Consider the following 14,796-nt stretch of genomic DNA (forward strand, 5'->3'; position numbering starts at 1 on the left):
TTGATTTTTGAACAACATTCCATTCGATCAGGGTTAAGTGCTTCTACACTCTTGTTGATCAGCTATCATTTCACACTGATTTTAGGAATAAATTATGGGTAGGGTTAGGTTAATTCTATATTTTTGGACAGTTATGTTGATCTAGGATCAACAAAAGATGTTGATCCAGGAACAAGTCTTATTTGGCAAAATCACAGCAACCGTGAGTGTGAGTGAATTCAAATCATCACTTATATAGTTACATTTTTTTTTGGTTACTTACATTGTAGGAAGTCGTTCCTGGTCCAGTCAGTGACTGTGGAAATCAACAGACAAAAACAGTGTCACATTTAGTCAGTATCATGAAATCATGAACACAGTGCAGCATGATTAATTAAATTACATCTTCAAAAGGGGCAGTAATAGGATTTAATTTTTATGGGGGCTTAGCCCTTGCTACTGTTGCTGATAACACCACCCTGTGTTGTTGCTGTGTATTGCAGAAACACATATGGACACAATCACATATGTGAAGAACCAACATAATTTCTGCATTTACACGCTGCAGTTACAACATGAATGCAGTCATAAATGAAGCAATATTCACAAGATAAAGACATAAATCAGTGCTCCTGGATTAATTACTTTATCTTAATTCCAGTAGACTAAAAACTTTGCAGTCTTTGTTTTATTTCTTATGAAGTGTTTCTTTTTTTTCTTTGCCATGTTTTACAATTTTTCTCGATTGCTTCAACACATTTCCTGAAACTATGCCTCGTATTCTCAAAACAGTAAACACAAATCCATAACTTCTAATTCGATTGCACAAACTTCCTATATTCAAGTCAAAATGAAGCTCTCCACTCAAAACAACTCAATCTTGCTGAAAAACCAAACTTTGCTCTCAGATATGACACACAAACAGTCAAAAACACATACTTCAACACAGTTTTACACACTGATTAGATAAATTCAAAACAATATTACAAAAAACGGTAATAAGCGTGGTACTCTCCAAATGTTTTTTTCTTTAATTTAATGTACTGTAGAGTACAGTACAACACCGCAAACAACAACTAAAGTAATTACTCTGCCCAAGTATCCCGTTTTTGGTCTGGAACAGGCCAAAGAACCTTTTCAACATCACAGGCTACCCTGTGGGTAAAATCCTCTCGCTGACCTGATGTCCTTGTTTCACTGTTCACAAACAAGAGAGTCAAAATGCTTAGTCACGTTCAAGTCAAAATGAAGCTTGAGGGTATTAACATCCAAGGTATTAACTTATAAAGCCCTGAATGGTTTAGCACCTCAGTATTTGAATGAGCTCCTTTTACATTATAATCCTCTGTTCGCTACGTTCTCAAAACTCAGGCAATTTGATAATACCTAGAATATCAAAATCAACTGCGGGCGGCAGATCCTTTTCCTATTTGGCGCCTAAACTCTGGAATAACCTACCTAACATTGTTCGGGAGGCAGACACACTCTTGCAGTTTAAATCTAGATTAAAGACCCATCTCTTTAACCTGGCATACACATAACATACTAATATGCTTTTAATATCCAAATCCGTTAAAGGATTTTTAGGCTGCATTAATTAGGTAAACCAGAACCGGAAACACTTCACATAACACCCTATGTACTTTCTACATCATTAGAAGAACGGCATCTACGCTAATATTTGTCTGTTTCTCTCTTGTTCCGAGGTCACTGTGGCCACCAGATCCAGTCTGTGTCCAGATCAGAGGGTCACTGCAGTCACCCGGATCCAGTACGTATCCAGACCAGATGGTGGATCAGCACCTAGAAAGGACCTCTACATCCCTGAAAGACAGCGGAGACCAGGACAACTAGAGCCCAGATACAGATCCCCTGTAAAGACCTTGTCTCAGATGACCACCAGGACAAGACCACAGGAAACAGATGATTCTTCTGCAAAATCTGACTTTGCTGCAGCCTGGAATTGAACTACTGGTTTCGTCTGGTCAGAGGAGAACTGACCCCCCAACTGAGCCTGGTTTCTCCCAAGGTTTTTTTCTCCATTCTGTCACCGATAGAGTTTCGGTTCCTTGCCGCTGTCGCCTCTGGCTTGCTTAGTTGGGGTCACTTCATCTACAGTGATATCGTTGACTTGATTGCAAATAAATGCACAGACACTATTTAAACTGAACAGAGATGACGTAACTGAAGTCAATGATGAACTGCCTTTAACTATCATTTTGCATTATTGACACACTGTTTTCCTAATGAATGTTGTTCAGTTGCTTTGACGCAATGTATTTTGTTTAAAGCGCTATATAAATAAAGGTGACTTGACTTGACTTAGTCTAGCACAGATAATAAATTTAATACTAAAAGAGTGTGGATATGATTGTTCAAATTAAAGAGGATCCTTACCAAAATATCCCCTCTATTTATTTAGGTGACCAAGTATTAAATGTGGTTAATAAAATAAAATACCTGGGTCACATTATTAGAGATGATTTAAATGATGATGGCGATGTGCAGCGTTGGTGCTATAAGTTAAAATGGACTGGCAAATATGTTGGCTAGTAAATTTTACATGTGCACTGATGGATGTTAAAATTGCACTTTTTAGAGCTTAATTTACCTCATTTTATTTATCACATTTACTGGTGTAGTTATAATGAAACTAAACTGAAAAAGCTTCAGGTGGCCTTTACTCACACATTAAGAATTCTGCTTAAGCACCCAAGGTGGATAAGTACAAGCCAAATGTTTGTATGTTCTAATGTTTCTACTTTGCATGCTGTGTTAGGAAATGATTATTTGATTCAAGAAATAAAATCATAATGGTCTTAAATGATCCCACATTAAGCGACATAAGGTGTTCCTCCTTGTTCTGGAAGCATTGAAATTCAAGTTTTTAAGTTATTAAATATTTTTTTTGTAAAAATTAAGATTACATACACACAATTTACAGTAGTTTGTATGTAATCTTATTTTTGCTTTTACTTTTGTGATATAGACCTAAGAGTCTGAAATAAATAAATAATAACATAATTTAAATAAATGTTACACTATCTAAATTATAATAATACGGAAGTTCTAAGCGGCCATGCATTATATTTTTTCTTCTTGTTTTCTCGTTATAACGACTTAATTTTCTCGTTATCTCGACATAACAAAGTTCGTTTTCTCGTTATAACGACTTCATTTTCTCGTTTTCTCGACATAACGAAGTTCGTTTTCTCGACATAACGAAGTTCGTTTTCTCGTTATAACGAATTAATTTTATCTAAGAAGTTACAAAACTGCGCCAGCAGGTGGCACTATAGAAGTGAATATAACTGATGGGGTGTTGTACACCATGCACTTTACTGTACGCGGACCTTCCTCGTGATCGCTATAATTTGTGCAGTCTTCATTACTGACATTTAATTAATTCATAAATGTTAAATGCTTGAATCAATATGAATATTTTGTGTATTAAGTTCCTGCTAGATGCATGAGTTTCACCAACGCGTTCTGTGTCATAAAATAACTGCTTATCAAAACCAAGGTTGACATCACTGTATTCTGTTTATCTACAGTGGGACGAGATTTAACGATGTAGGCTGATGTGCTTCTTTCCCTTATTACTAATCTTTATTGTTAACCATATTGATGAGAAATGTGATGTATATGTAAAATCCATAGGCTAATTTAATTCAGTTTTGTTCTATAATGTTGTAATCGTTTTTTTCTACACACACACACACACACATACTACACGTAGTCCTACACATGGACGCTCTTTTCAAACAGAAGCTTGTAACACACATGATATCTGCCACATCATATAATGACTACTACAAATTACAAATTATATATAATTTTATTTCAAATAAAGGGAAAATGAAAAGTGAGTTTAATCCAAGCAGCTCTAATTTCGTGGTGTTGCCATTTAAAGTTAATTACAAAAACAAAACGTTCGTTGTACTGTCTCTGGAAAAATCAACAGTGATTGATCAGCCTTTATTTATATGCAGTATTGTAGACCTTATTACCTAGGCGAAGCAAAATTTGCTGTCCATCAGATGCCTGTCAAAGTTGAGTTCGCTACTATAGCAACAGTAAAACTGTCATGTCGTTATTAACGAGAAAACAAACTTTCGTTATGTCGAGATAACGAGAAAAATAAGTCGTTATAACGAGAAAACGAACTTCGTTATGTCGAGATAACGAGAAAAATAAGTCGTTATAACGAGAAAACGAACTTCGTTATGTTGAGATAACAAGAAAAATAAGTCGTTATAACGAGTAAACAAAAAGGAAAAAAATATATAATGCATGGCCGCTAAAACTTCCGTATAATAATAATATATATTATATATACAATTTATTCTTGACAACTCTGAAGATTTTAGCATGGTGATGGATATGCAAGGAATAATTGACGACTGGCCGTTGAATTACTAGAAAAATAATGCACACCTGAGGTGGAAATGCGGCCAGACACAGTAATCACACACAGATGTGCGCTGAAACAGATGGTAATCATGCAGATGCAGCCACATTCCCCACAAAACACACGTACATAAAAAAAGAAAAAAATGTTTGTGCAAAAAAAATGATTGCTAAGTTATGTTTCCATCAGACGACAGGTGTGTCACAGTGCGCATCATGAGCCATCACGAGAGAGCACCAGAATTCAAATAAACAATATTCTGCACAATCACCTTGTTTTTTTACTACCAAGATGCAGTTTTTTGAGCGCAAGTTATTCCATTACGGAAACAAACAATTCTGTCTCCTTAGAACTGAGACTCAAACAAAGGAATTATGATCCATATTAAAATGTTCTTGCTTCGTTGGAGTAAACGTGCTTCATGAGATGTCGTTCAGTGGACCCTTACCTTCCTAACTAAACCGGGATTTACAGCTGTGGATGTGTTTATGACTCGTTATTACGACAAACTGTACGTACTGTTATTATGCATGTTCTTATGTGTACTGCTTATACAAATTTAGCAAATACATTCCTTATAAGCTTTCTATTTAAAAACAGCAATCTATCGTCGATGCTTGAGACTTAGACCTTTATAATTATATAAAGATTCATTTTGTCCAGTTTCATTAAATCTATTCATAAACATTGACACGTGCAAACAGAGAGTTCAGTGCACTCGCGTCCAGGTGCAGGTTAACAGGTTAAAGAAATTAAAGATGTTGACAGATGAATGTGAGCCTCCTTTGGACTCGCAGTAGGTCAACTGAGGTAAAACCTTCTAGTGTGACAACAAAGCTCCTTCACATCTGTTATCATATCCCTGTTGAAATAAAATCTCATTGTTGCTGCAGCGCCATGTTGTGGAGTTGCTGTGTGTTTAGTTGAATTGAAACTTGGTTCTTCCAAAAGAGGACATGACTAGAAATCAGTGGTTAAATTGTATTTCAACACTGTTCCAGAACAGTCCAACCCAAATATTCCGATGTGGAGGTTGAGGCCTGTTTTGTAAACCAGTAGCCTGCAATGCGTCTATGGCAAAACAGCTGTTTCTATAAAGCTGGGCAGTTCAAACTTTGCAAGGACAGTCAATGTTTTTTTATATTTAAATAATTTGCCACTGATGATTCAAAAGCGAGTTTTGAGCAGCAGAGTTGGCCTGTCATTTCTCCAATCACAAATTCAGACACTTCATCTACAGCGATATTGTTGACTTGATTGCAAGTAAATGCACAGACACTATTTGACTGAACAGAGATGAAATAACTGAATTCAATGATGAACGTCTTGGTTACGTATGTAACCCTCGTTCCCTGAAGGAGGGAACGCAGACGTTACGAATGGGATCTCGCCCGAGAGCCCAATCACCTTCGAGTGGTACAAAACGAACCAATGGTACACAAAGTACCTTGGTCTGCGGAATTTGCATCGCAAGCTCCGCCTCGCAGAGTGGGTATATAAGGAGCAACGCGAGCAACTTGCATTCAAGTCTTCGCTGAGGAGCCGAGCCAGTGACCCGCCCGTTCAGCGGAACAGCGATGTGGCAAGGGGACATAACGTCTCCGTTCCCTCCTTCAGGGAACGAGGGTTACATATGTAACCAAGACGTTCCCTTTCAGTCTGTCACGTTTGACGTTACGAATGGGGTCCCTTACAAAACGCCACATGGCTGTCTTCCAGCGACCCGTGTGAGTGATAGCACCCTGTCTTGAGGCCAGCATGAGTGAGGGCCTATAGCTCACACAGAATACACTGGGTAGCATATTCCAGCTGGACATATGCTAGCAGGCTGCCTGCCTGTGGGAGGACTTACAGAAGGCAGGTATCTACCAAGGTGGTGATACATAAGAACTCTGAGGTACCCAGCCCGCAGGGTGGAAGTTTCAACGACAGAGCTGGCAAGGGGCTTGCCAAGGGAAAGACACATGCTGCGGAGAGACTTACTGTGGACATACACACGTGGGATTACCCAGAAAAGGGGACTCACGACACATGGAGGCACCTAGTCCCACACAGGGCTGACCAAAGGGCACGTACGCAAGTGTTGGACATCAACAGTGCTGGAGGAACCCAGGGTTCTGACTGAGGAAGTCACCTGAGGGGAATAGCGCACGCATCCAGTCCGCAGAGTGGAATGGCGCACCAAGCGGATTGACACCGAGCAGGTCCTTACTGGCCCGAAGGGGCGAGTACCCGGGAGGACACGGGCTCTACACGGAGATTATAAAATCTCGCAAATGTGTTAGGTGTCGCCTAGCCCTCAGCTCTACAGATGTCTGCTAGTGAGGCGCCATGTGCCAGCGCCCATGAGAAAGCTACGCTCCTAGTCGAGTGAGCTCTCACCCCTAGGGGGCATGGCAGGTCTTGAGCCGGATAAGCCAGGACAATAGCATCCACTATCCAGTGGGATAACCTCTGCTTGGAGACAGCCTTTCCCTTCTGCTGGCCTCCGTAACAGACAAGCGGAGCGCACCTACTGGACAGAGCAGCACCAGGGCTGGGTCTGCCTCCTCCAGGGGCAGCGATTGCAAGTTCACCATCTGATCCCTAAAAGGAGTGGTGGGAACTTTGGGCACGTACCCAGGCAGGGGTCTCAAGATAACGTGAGAGTTAGCCGGCCCGAATTCCAGGCACGCTTCGTCAACTGAAAATGCCTGCAGGTCCATGACCCTCTTCAACAAAGCCAAAGCCGTCAGGAGCGCAGTTTCAAAGATAAAAACTTTAGCTCTACTGAGAGCAAGGGTTCGAAGGGAGCTCTGTGCAGTGCTGATAGAACCACTGTGAGGTCCCAAGAGGGGACTTGCTGAGGGCGAGGCGGATTGAGCCTCATTGCTCCTCTCAGGAACCTGATGATCAGATCGTGCCTCCCAAGAGACTTACCTTCAACAGGGTCATGGTGAGCCGAAGTGGCGGCCACATAGACCTTGAGGGTGGAAGGAGACAGCCTTCGTTCCAACCCCTCCTGAAGAAAGGAAAGCACTGCCCAATCGGACATTTCCAGGTTACACATGTAGGTTCCACAGATCGGGACGTGGGTGCCAGAGGGTGCCCCGTCTCTGAGAAAGAAGGTCCTTCCTCAGAGGAATTGGCCAGGGAGGGGCTGTCGCGAGGAGTACAAGTTTGGGGAACCAGGTCCGGCCGGGCCAAAAAGGCGCAACCATGAGGAACTGCTCCTCGTCCTCCCTGATCTTGCACAACGTCTGTGCAAGAAGGCTCACTGGGGGAAACGCATACTTGCTTAGGCCCAGCGGCCAGCTGTGTGCCAGGTCGTCCGTGCCGAGGGTGCCCTCGGTCAGGGAGTAAAACAACTGGCAGTGGGAATTTTCTGGAGAGGTAAACAGGTCTACCTGAGCGTCCCCAAAGTGCTCCCAAATCAGCTGGACCGACTGGGGGTGGAGTCTCCATTCCCCGGGGCGAGACTGCTGTCGGGTACCACCGGCCGCTGAGCCAGTGGCAGAACAAAAAGAAAACGAGAACAAAGTATTCTCCCCCGGTCCTCCTCCGGGGGAAGGAGTGTTCCTGCTACCATCTCCTGACGAGCTGACGTCTCCAACTCCAGGTTGCCCGTCTCAGGAACGCCGCTTGGCCTGGCGTTTGGCAGGCTTAGGGGCAGAGACGGGTTGCGCCTCCTACAGAACCCCTGGGTCAGCACTGCCCTCGTGCAGCTGCCGGAGCAGCTTGGCCTGATAGACCTGAAGTGAGGCCATGGCATGCAGGGCAGAAACGGCCTGGCCCACAGCTCTGTAAGACTTGGCCACAAGCATGGATGAGAACTTACAGGCCTTGGAGGGCAGCTTGGGACCACCACGCCAAGCTGAGGCGCTCTGTGGACACAGTTGCATCACAACAGAACGCTCCACCGGGGGAATCCCAGCATACCCCTTGGCCGCCCCGCCATCGAGGGCAGTGAAGGCGGATGAAGTACCAGAACGGTTTCGGGCAGTTAAAGGTGCCTTCCGTGAACTGGTTACCTCCTGGTGCACTTCCGGGAAGAAAGGAACCAGATGGGGGTGCTGGCGATCCGCATGAGCAGCCCCCAGGAACCAATCATCCAGCCTCAAGCGCTCAGGACAGGGTGGAGGGTTCCACTCAAGCCCGATACTCTCCGCTGCCCGGGAAAGCACGGCCGTCAGCTCGGGATCGGACACGGACAACGCTGGCGCACCCCAGGGAGGCAACGCAGCTGAATCCTCATCTCCCGAGGACTCAAGCCCGCCTTGTGATGCGGCAATCGACATAAGGTCCTCTTTGTGAGCCCCAAATGAGATGTCAGGAGCCTGAGAGGGTCCAGCAAACTCATCCGGAAACTCAACCGGCTGCGGCGTATGTGAGGGGGGTGTGGCCCGAGGAGGTTCGCTCGTCGGGGAAGCCCACACAGTAACCCTCAGATCACCTTGGCCACCAGCAGAAGTAGCCCTCTTACGAGAAGAAGAGCTAGAACGGGGTGTGGCAGAGGGGACTCTATACCTTTTAAGGTAATCGAGTCTCGATCTCAACACCGAGATGGTCATGTCCCCGCAATGAGGACATGAGCCATCCACGAACGCAGTCTCAGCGTGCTGGAAGCCCAGACATGTGACACAGCGATCGTGACCGTCACGAGGAGCGATATATCGACCGCACCCAGAAACACACGGGCGAAATGACATCTTTAAAAAGACGCAAATCGGCACGTATCTCTTTTGTGAAAGAAAATTTGCTCTTTCAGAGGTGAATTTTTTTTTGTGATTTGATATATTTGACAATATATTTAAAACAAGTACAATCAAGCCCAAAAGACCAATTCATACACGTCTTTAAAAGAAACTGTCGAGGATAGGCTTATTTCCATTGTGGTCCTCAGAATTCAAAAATGGACGAGCAGTTCATAATGGGAATGAGATCAAACAACACACATCATCATATACTACCTCAAACATCGTTAAAAAGACATTTTTTAACTTCTCTTCTAAAAAAAACTTTCTTCTTGAATTTGTTTTAAGCAATCAGGCAATTCATTCCAAGCAACAGCGCTAGAATACAAAAACGAATTCTTCCCATTTAAACTCTTATACCGACACAAGTATATATTGTTTATCCTTGACCTTGTAGAAAAACTATGAATATCTCTTATGAAAACATAATAATCACACAAATACTTTGGAACTTTTCTCTGTAATATTTTATACACCATCATCAACTTAAGAAAAATTACCCTCTTGTCCACTTTTAAAAACCCTATTTCCCTAAAATGATTAGTATTTAAATGCATTTGTGGATGAAGGCATAGAATAATTCTACACAACTTGTTCTGAGCAGTCTGTAATTTAATTTTCACTCATTTCGTAGAGCCACTATACCAGAAAGTTGCTGCATAATCAAAATGTGTTTGCACTAATGCACCAGCTAACATTTTTAAGGTTTGAGTATCTAAGTAAGCAGCCTGTCTTCCTAAGAATGAAGCGCAACTAATGAAGCGCTCAGGGGAACGCGGGAGCTGTCGCAGGAAACCCAGACGAACCGCTAAATCGCGCCGTCACACCAACCCCAGCTCTTGCTTGTGACACTCCGGTGATTGCAGCAAGCGATGTGCTCAGCTCCGAAGGGAAAGCTTGAATGCGAGTTGCTCGTGTTGCTCCTTATATACCCGCTATGCGGGGCGGAGCTCGCGATGCAAATTCCGCAGACCAAGGTACTTTGTGTACCATTGGCTCGTTTTGTACCACTCGAAGGTGATTGGGCTCTCAGGCACGATCCCATTCGTAACGTCGAACGTGACCGACTGAAAGGGAACTGCCTTTAATTATCAATTTGCATTATTGACACTGTTTTCCTAATGAATGTTGTTCAGTTGCTTTGATGCAATGTATTTTGTTTAAATCGCTATATAAATAAAGGTGACTTTGACTTTGACATGGTTTTATGTTTAAGCAGCGCGATACACAACACAACCAAGCTAAGCCAGTAAGGGGGTCGTGCCTTTGGGGTAGTTGCTCCAAAACTTTGGAATAGCTTACCACCACATGTTAGGGACGCTGATTCTGTTTTTAAAGTAAAACTTAAGACACACTTGTTTGAAATGGCTTATTCATCTATTTGGTGATTATTACTATTTATATATTTTAATCAGTTTGTCCTAATATTGTTGTATTGTTTTATTGAGATGGTGTAAAGCACATTGGGCAACATGTGTTGTTTGAATGGTGCTATATAAATAATCAGTAATTATGTCCCCACTGTATGCAACAAACGCCTCGTTTGTAATGGATTTTATTTGTTTTGTCTCATCTAGTGATGTCCGGATCATGGAAGAATCTTTCTATTCAAAAGGATCTTCTTCGTGAACCAGTCGAACCAGTTCACCAAATCTATCTGTATCATTTGATTCGCGTCACCAGTACGCACTAATCCACAAATTATGGTATTGATTCCTCTTCCAGAAGAAATCTACAGCACTGAACTGACCCTCATTTGTGGGAGAGTCCGGTGTAAAATGTTAGCACAAATGTATAGGACATTTACTTTTTTTCATGGGATATTTCCTTCGAATATGAAAGTTAACCACTGTGTCCTCAGGGGTCTATAGAAACTCCTATGTTCATTGGTGCATCCCAGCATACAACATTTTTAATGGCTCTTTGGCGCTGACATTGCATCTCCAGGAACTACAGCAAGAAAGCAGTAATGGCCGACCAGAGCTTCTCACTCAGGGCTGTATATATGGCTAATAGGAGAGCAAATGTAACAAATGGGTGGGACTTTCACCAGTTATGTCGTCATAGTAGTGAGAAACCTGGAACTGCTGGTGTGGAGAGACTGTTTATGAATTATTGGGATTATAAAACATTGAGTGGGTGAATTTTTCCATTATAGGCTGGTTGTTTTCACACACTATGGCAACACAACTGTGTTCAAACACCTTATAAAAGTGATTTTTGCATTCTTTGACACCTTTAAAATGCAGAAACACATTGCATTACACCAAATACGCAATAATGTTCTTTTAAGCAGCATCATATGACCTCTTTAAGATGGTCCTCGGATGGTTTGAGCTGGTCATGTGCTGGTCCTAAGAAATAAGCTCCTGTTCAAGACCAGCTTAAACCAGCTCTCGATCAACTAAGGACCAGCTTAAACCAGCTGCAATGCTCCAAAACTTAACTAACCAGCATATGCTGTTTTTTTAACAGGGACGAGACTCTTGGTATACTTGTGTCAGCTAGGCAGTTTAACCTATGTTTGATTTTGAAAATGGTGGTGGTGAGAATAGTGGAACAAAAATAAATTCAATTTCCAGTAACAATTCAGAGAAAGATACTCCTCAGCAGAGGGAATGAATACATTCATGGCAAGCACACTGACCTAGCAACCCTGACCTTCTCTCATTCTTATCACCCCCAGATGAGTGGTGTCATTTTGATTATGCCTTTGTTTGTAAGTACTATCCTCACCATGGACCTCATACACCTAATGGGTGGTTATTAATATGGTGGGTGTTAAAATAATGTTTATGCTGCTGTGTGAACAGGACAGCTTGGCAGTTACACCTGTTGAATACACAGCGAAATCTCCAGTGTTGAAATCCCAGTGTTAAGGACTTTCAGAGTAAAGAGTTAAAGTTATGGTGTTGAATTTCAAACGATTAACACTAGCTGGTGTAAACAGCCCCCTCTTGTGGTGTAAAAACGGAGCGTAACCCTTATTAACACTGTTGAGTGTTATTAGACACATCCGGGACATTTTCCCGTGTGCGAGCCTGACCTGTCTGAAATATTTTTCAAAGACGCCATTTTCTTTGCTCGCAATGCGAAATGCGTAAGGAAGTAAAAAAGCAAAATAAAGTGTTTAATTTTACTTACAAATATGTTTTGTAATATCATATCATTTTATAACGATATTTTTGTCTTGTTTAAGTCTAAACGCTTCTCAGAGACATTTCCTTTCACTCGCGAATCAGAACAGACAAGGACTATTTTTCAAAACGGGAAAATCAGAAAGTAAGTGTTTTTATCTCATTTAAAATATGTTTTTCATAGCATCACATTGATTTAAGGTGATATTTATGTGGTGTACACTCCTAAACCTTTTCTCAGAGCGATATTTCCTTTCACCAGCGATGCGAAGTAGACAGGGATGTTGGTTTTAACAAGGAAAACACAGACAGTTAAGTAGTAACAGTTAAGTGTTTTACCTCATTTATGATATGTATTTGATAAGATAATATTTCTATGTGACGATATTTATTTGCTGCGCACACCTGAACAAGCCTAATTTAACCGTTTCTCACAGATTTCAATTGCTCTGCAGTGCGCAGATGCGGAGGTCACTGGGAAACACCAGAAGTAAGTTAACCATTTTAAACGTTACCTAATTTAAAATGTGTTTTATAACATAATGTTATTTATAGTGATATCTAACGTATCTGCTTGTAACGTTACACTCCTAAACTTTTTCTCAGAGATATTTTCTTTCACTCGCGATGCTTTGGAGCAGATGAGGAAATTGGTCTTAACAAGGAAAACACCAAAAGTAAGTGTTATATTTATTATACGATATGTGTTTTATAAAATAATATCACTTTAAGACGATAGTTATATGTTGTGCATGGGAAAACGATCCGAAACATTTTCACAGATGAAATCTGAAACTGAAGGGAAATGCCAGAAGTGTTTTTAACGTTACCTAATTTATAATACAGTATGTAACACGTCAAAATGTAAAATCAAACCACTGCAAAACTCCTCAAATATAAATGGCAATATAAATAAATTGTTCTTGTGTGTCTCATGACCAATTTTTGTGATTTCATTAAGCATGAATTGAGTTTTCATGTTGGGGATTTCATGTTGGATTTGAGTGCATTAATTTGAAAATAGCACTTTTCAGTAAACTCAAACTCTCTTTATCATTCAAAGTGATTTTGTGTCACCACAAGTCTTGGAGTATGGCCAGAGACAATTGGTAGGGCACATGAGTGGCAGTTAACTACTTTAGACACTTTATTATTATATTATCATTAAGCATTACATTATGTTTTGTATTTAGCAAAAGGGAGTTGTATAGCTTTGATAAAAAAAATTTAAGGAAACTTTTTTTTATATTGTTACTGATGGTTCATGCTGGCTTAATAGAAAAATCAAAAGGAGATGGTGTGCTTGAAGAGTATGAAGCCACCAATACATGAGTAAGCCACAATTGCATATTTTAAGATTATATATATATATATATATATATATATATATATATATATATATATATATACGTTTGGACCGTCATTTATTTATGTGCTGTCCCATTTATGTGCATTCATTTTAGTAGGAGTTGTCCAACCTCAACGCAGGGAGATCAGTATGCACTTGGAATTGTGACTTTGTCTCTATCGTTAGAAGACCCATTTTCTAGTAAGACTTTTTTTTTCAAAATAAATTTACAGTGAATTAAAATTATTTTCCTTAAAGGGATAGTTCACCCAAAAATACAAGTTAAAGGGTTCGTTCATCCAACAATTAAAATCCTGTGATTTATTCACCCTTAAGGCAACCTAGGTATATATGACTTTCTTCTTTCAGATGAATCCAAACTGAGTTTTAGTAAAAATGATCCTGGCACTTCCGAGATTTACATATATATATATATATATATTATATTTAATCAGTTGGGGGTTGGGTGCCTTGCTCAAGGGTACCTCAGTCGTGGTATTGAGGTAGTAATAAACAGTGACTTACAGGGCTACGGGGGGGTAAATAAAGGCCTCATGTAGCAAATCCAGATTTTTCAAAAAATTATGTTTTGTGTTCCTCAGAAGACAGAAGGTCATACAGGTTTAGAACCACATGAGGATAAACACATGACATAATTGGGTGAACTATTGTTTTATTGCAATTCTTACTTGTATTTGACATTTCACCTGATAATAGTTTTGATAAATGGATTTGAAAATATTTTGTATTTTTTGTGTGTTTTTATTTATTATTATTATTGTTTTTGTTTTTCAATTTAACAGGGGAAGGTGTGTGATGCTGCAAATAGGAGTGGATCCTGCTTGGCTGAAAACTGCTGAGAAACGCATCTTGTCGTGCTGAAAAAAAAGAAGTTTAGAAAAGACAAAAAGACTATTCTCTCCAAGGAGGTCCAAACACCATCACAGAGTTTGATTAGTGAGCATTAACATGTATTCTGCATTTATGGTAATGAATGGAATGCTGTTGTTTAACCTGATAAATGTCAGCAATATAAATCTTATGACATTAAGAGTACATATGGACCAAATAAGAATGTTTTTTGTCTCTTTGTCTTGACATTAGGATGTTTAATTGTTTCAAGACCATGTTCTTTACATTGATTTATTTTTTTATACATTTTTTTCATTTTGAATTGTTTTGAATTGA

General features: G+C 40.7%; 1 protein-coding gene across 3 annotated transcripts in view; it reads right to left on the reverse strand.

Moving 5' to 3' along the window:
* Positions 1 to 14,796, reverse strand: part of LOC113071281 (stonustoxin subunit beta-like) — a 67,975-nt gene that overhangs the window by 25,919 nt on the left and 27,260 nt on the right. For all 3 annotated transcript variants that reach the window (XM_026244643.1, XM_026244645.1, XM_026244644.1), the window contains exon 4: positions 263 to 295. In XM_026244643.1, coding sequence (XP_026100428.1) covers positions 263 to 295 — 33 coding nt within the window. The remainder of the gene's footprint in view (positions 1 to 262; positions 296 to 14,796) is intronic.

Source organism: Carassius auratus, unplaced genomic scaffold, assembly GCF_003368295.1.
Source record: "Carassius auratus strain Wakin unplaced genomic scaffold, ASM336829v1 scaf_tig00006772, whole genome shotgun sequence".
Classification (NCBI taxonomy): domain Eukaryota; kingdom Metazoa; phylum Chordata; class Actinopteri; order Cypriniformes; family Cyprinidae; genus Carassius; species Carassius auratus.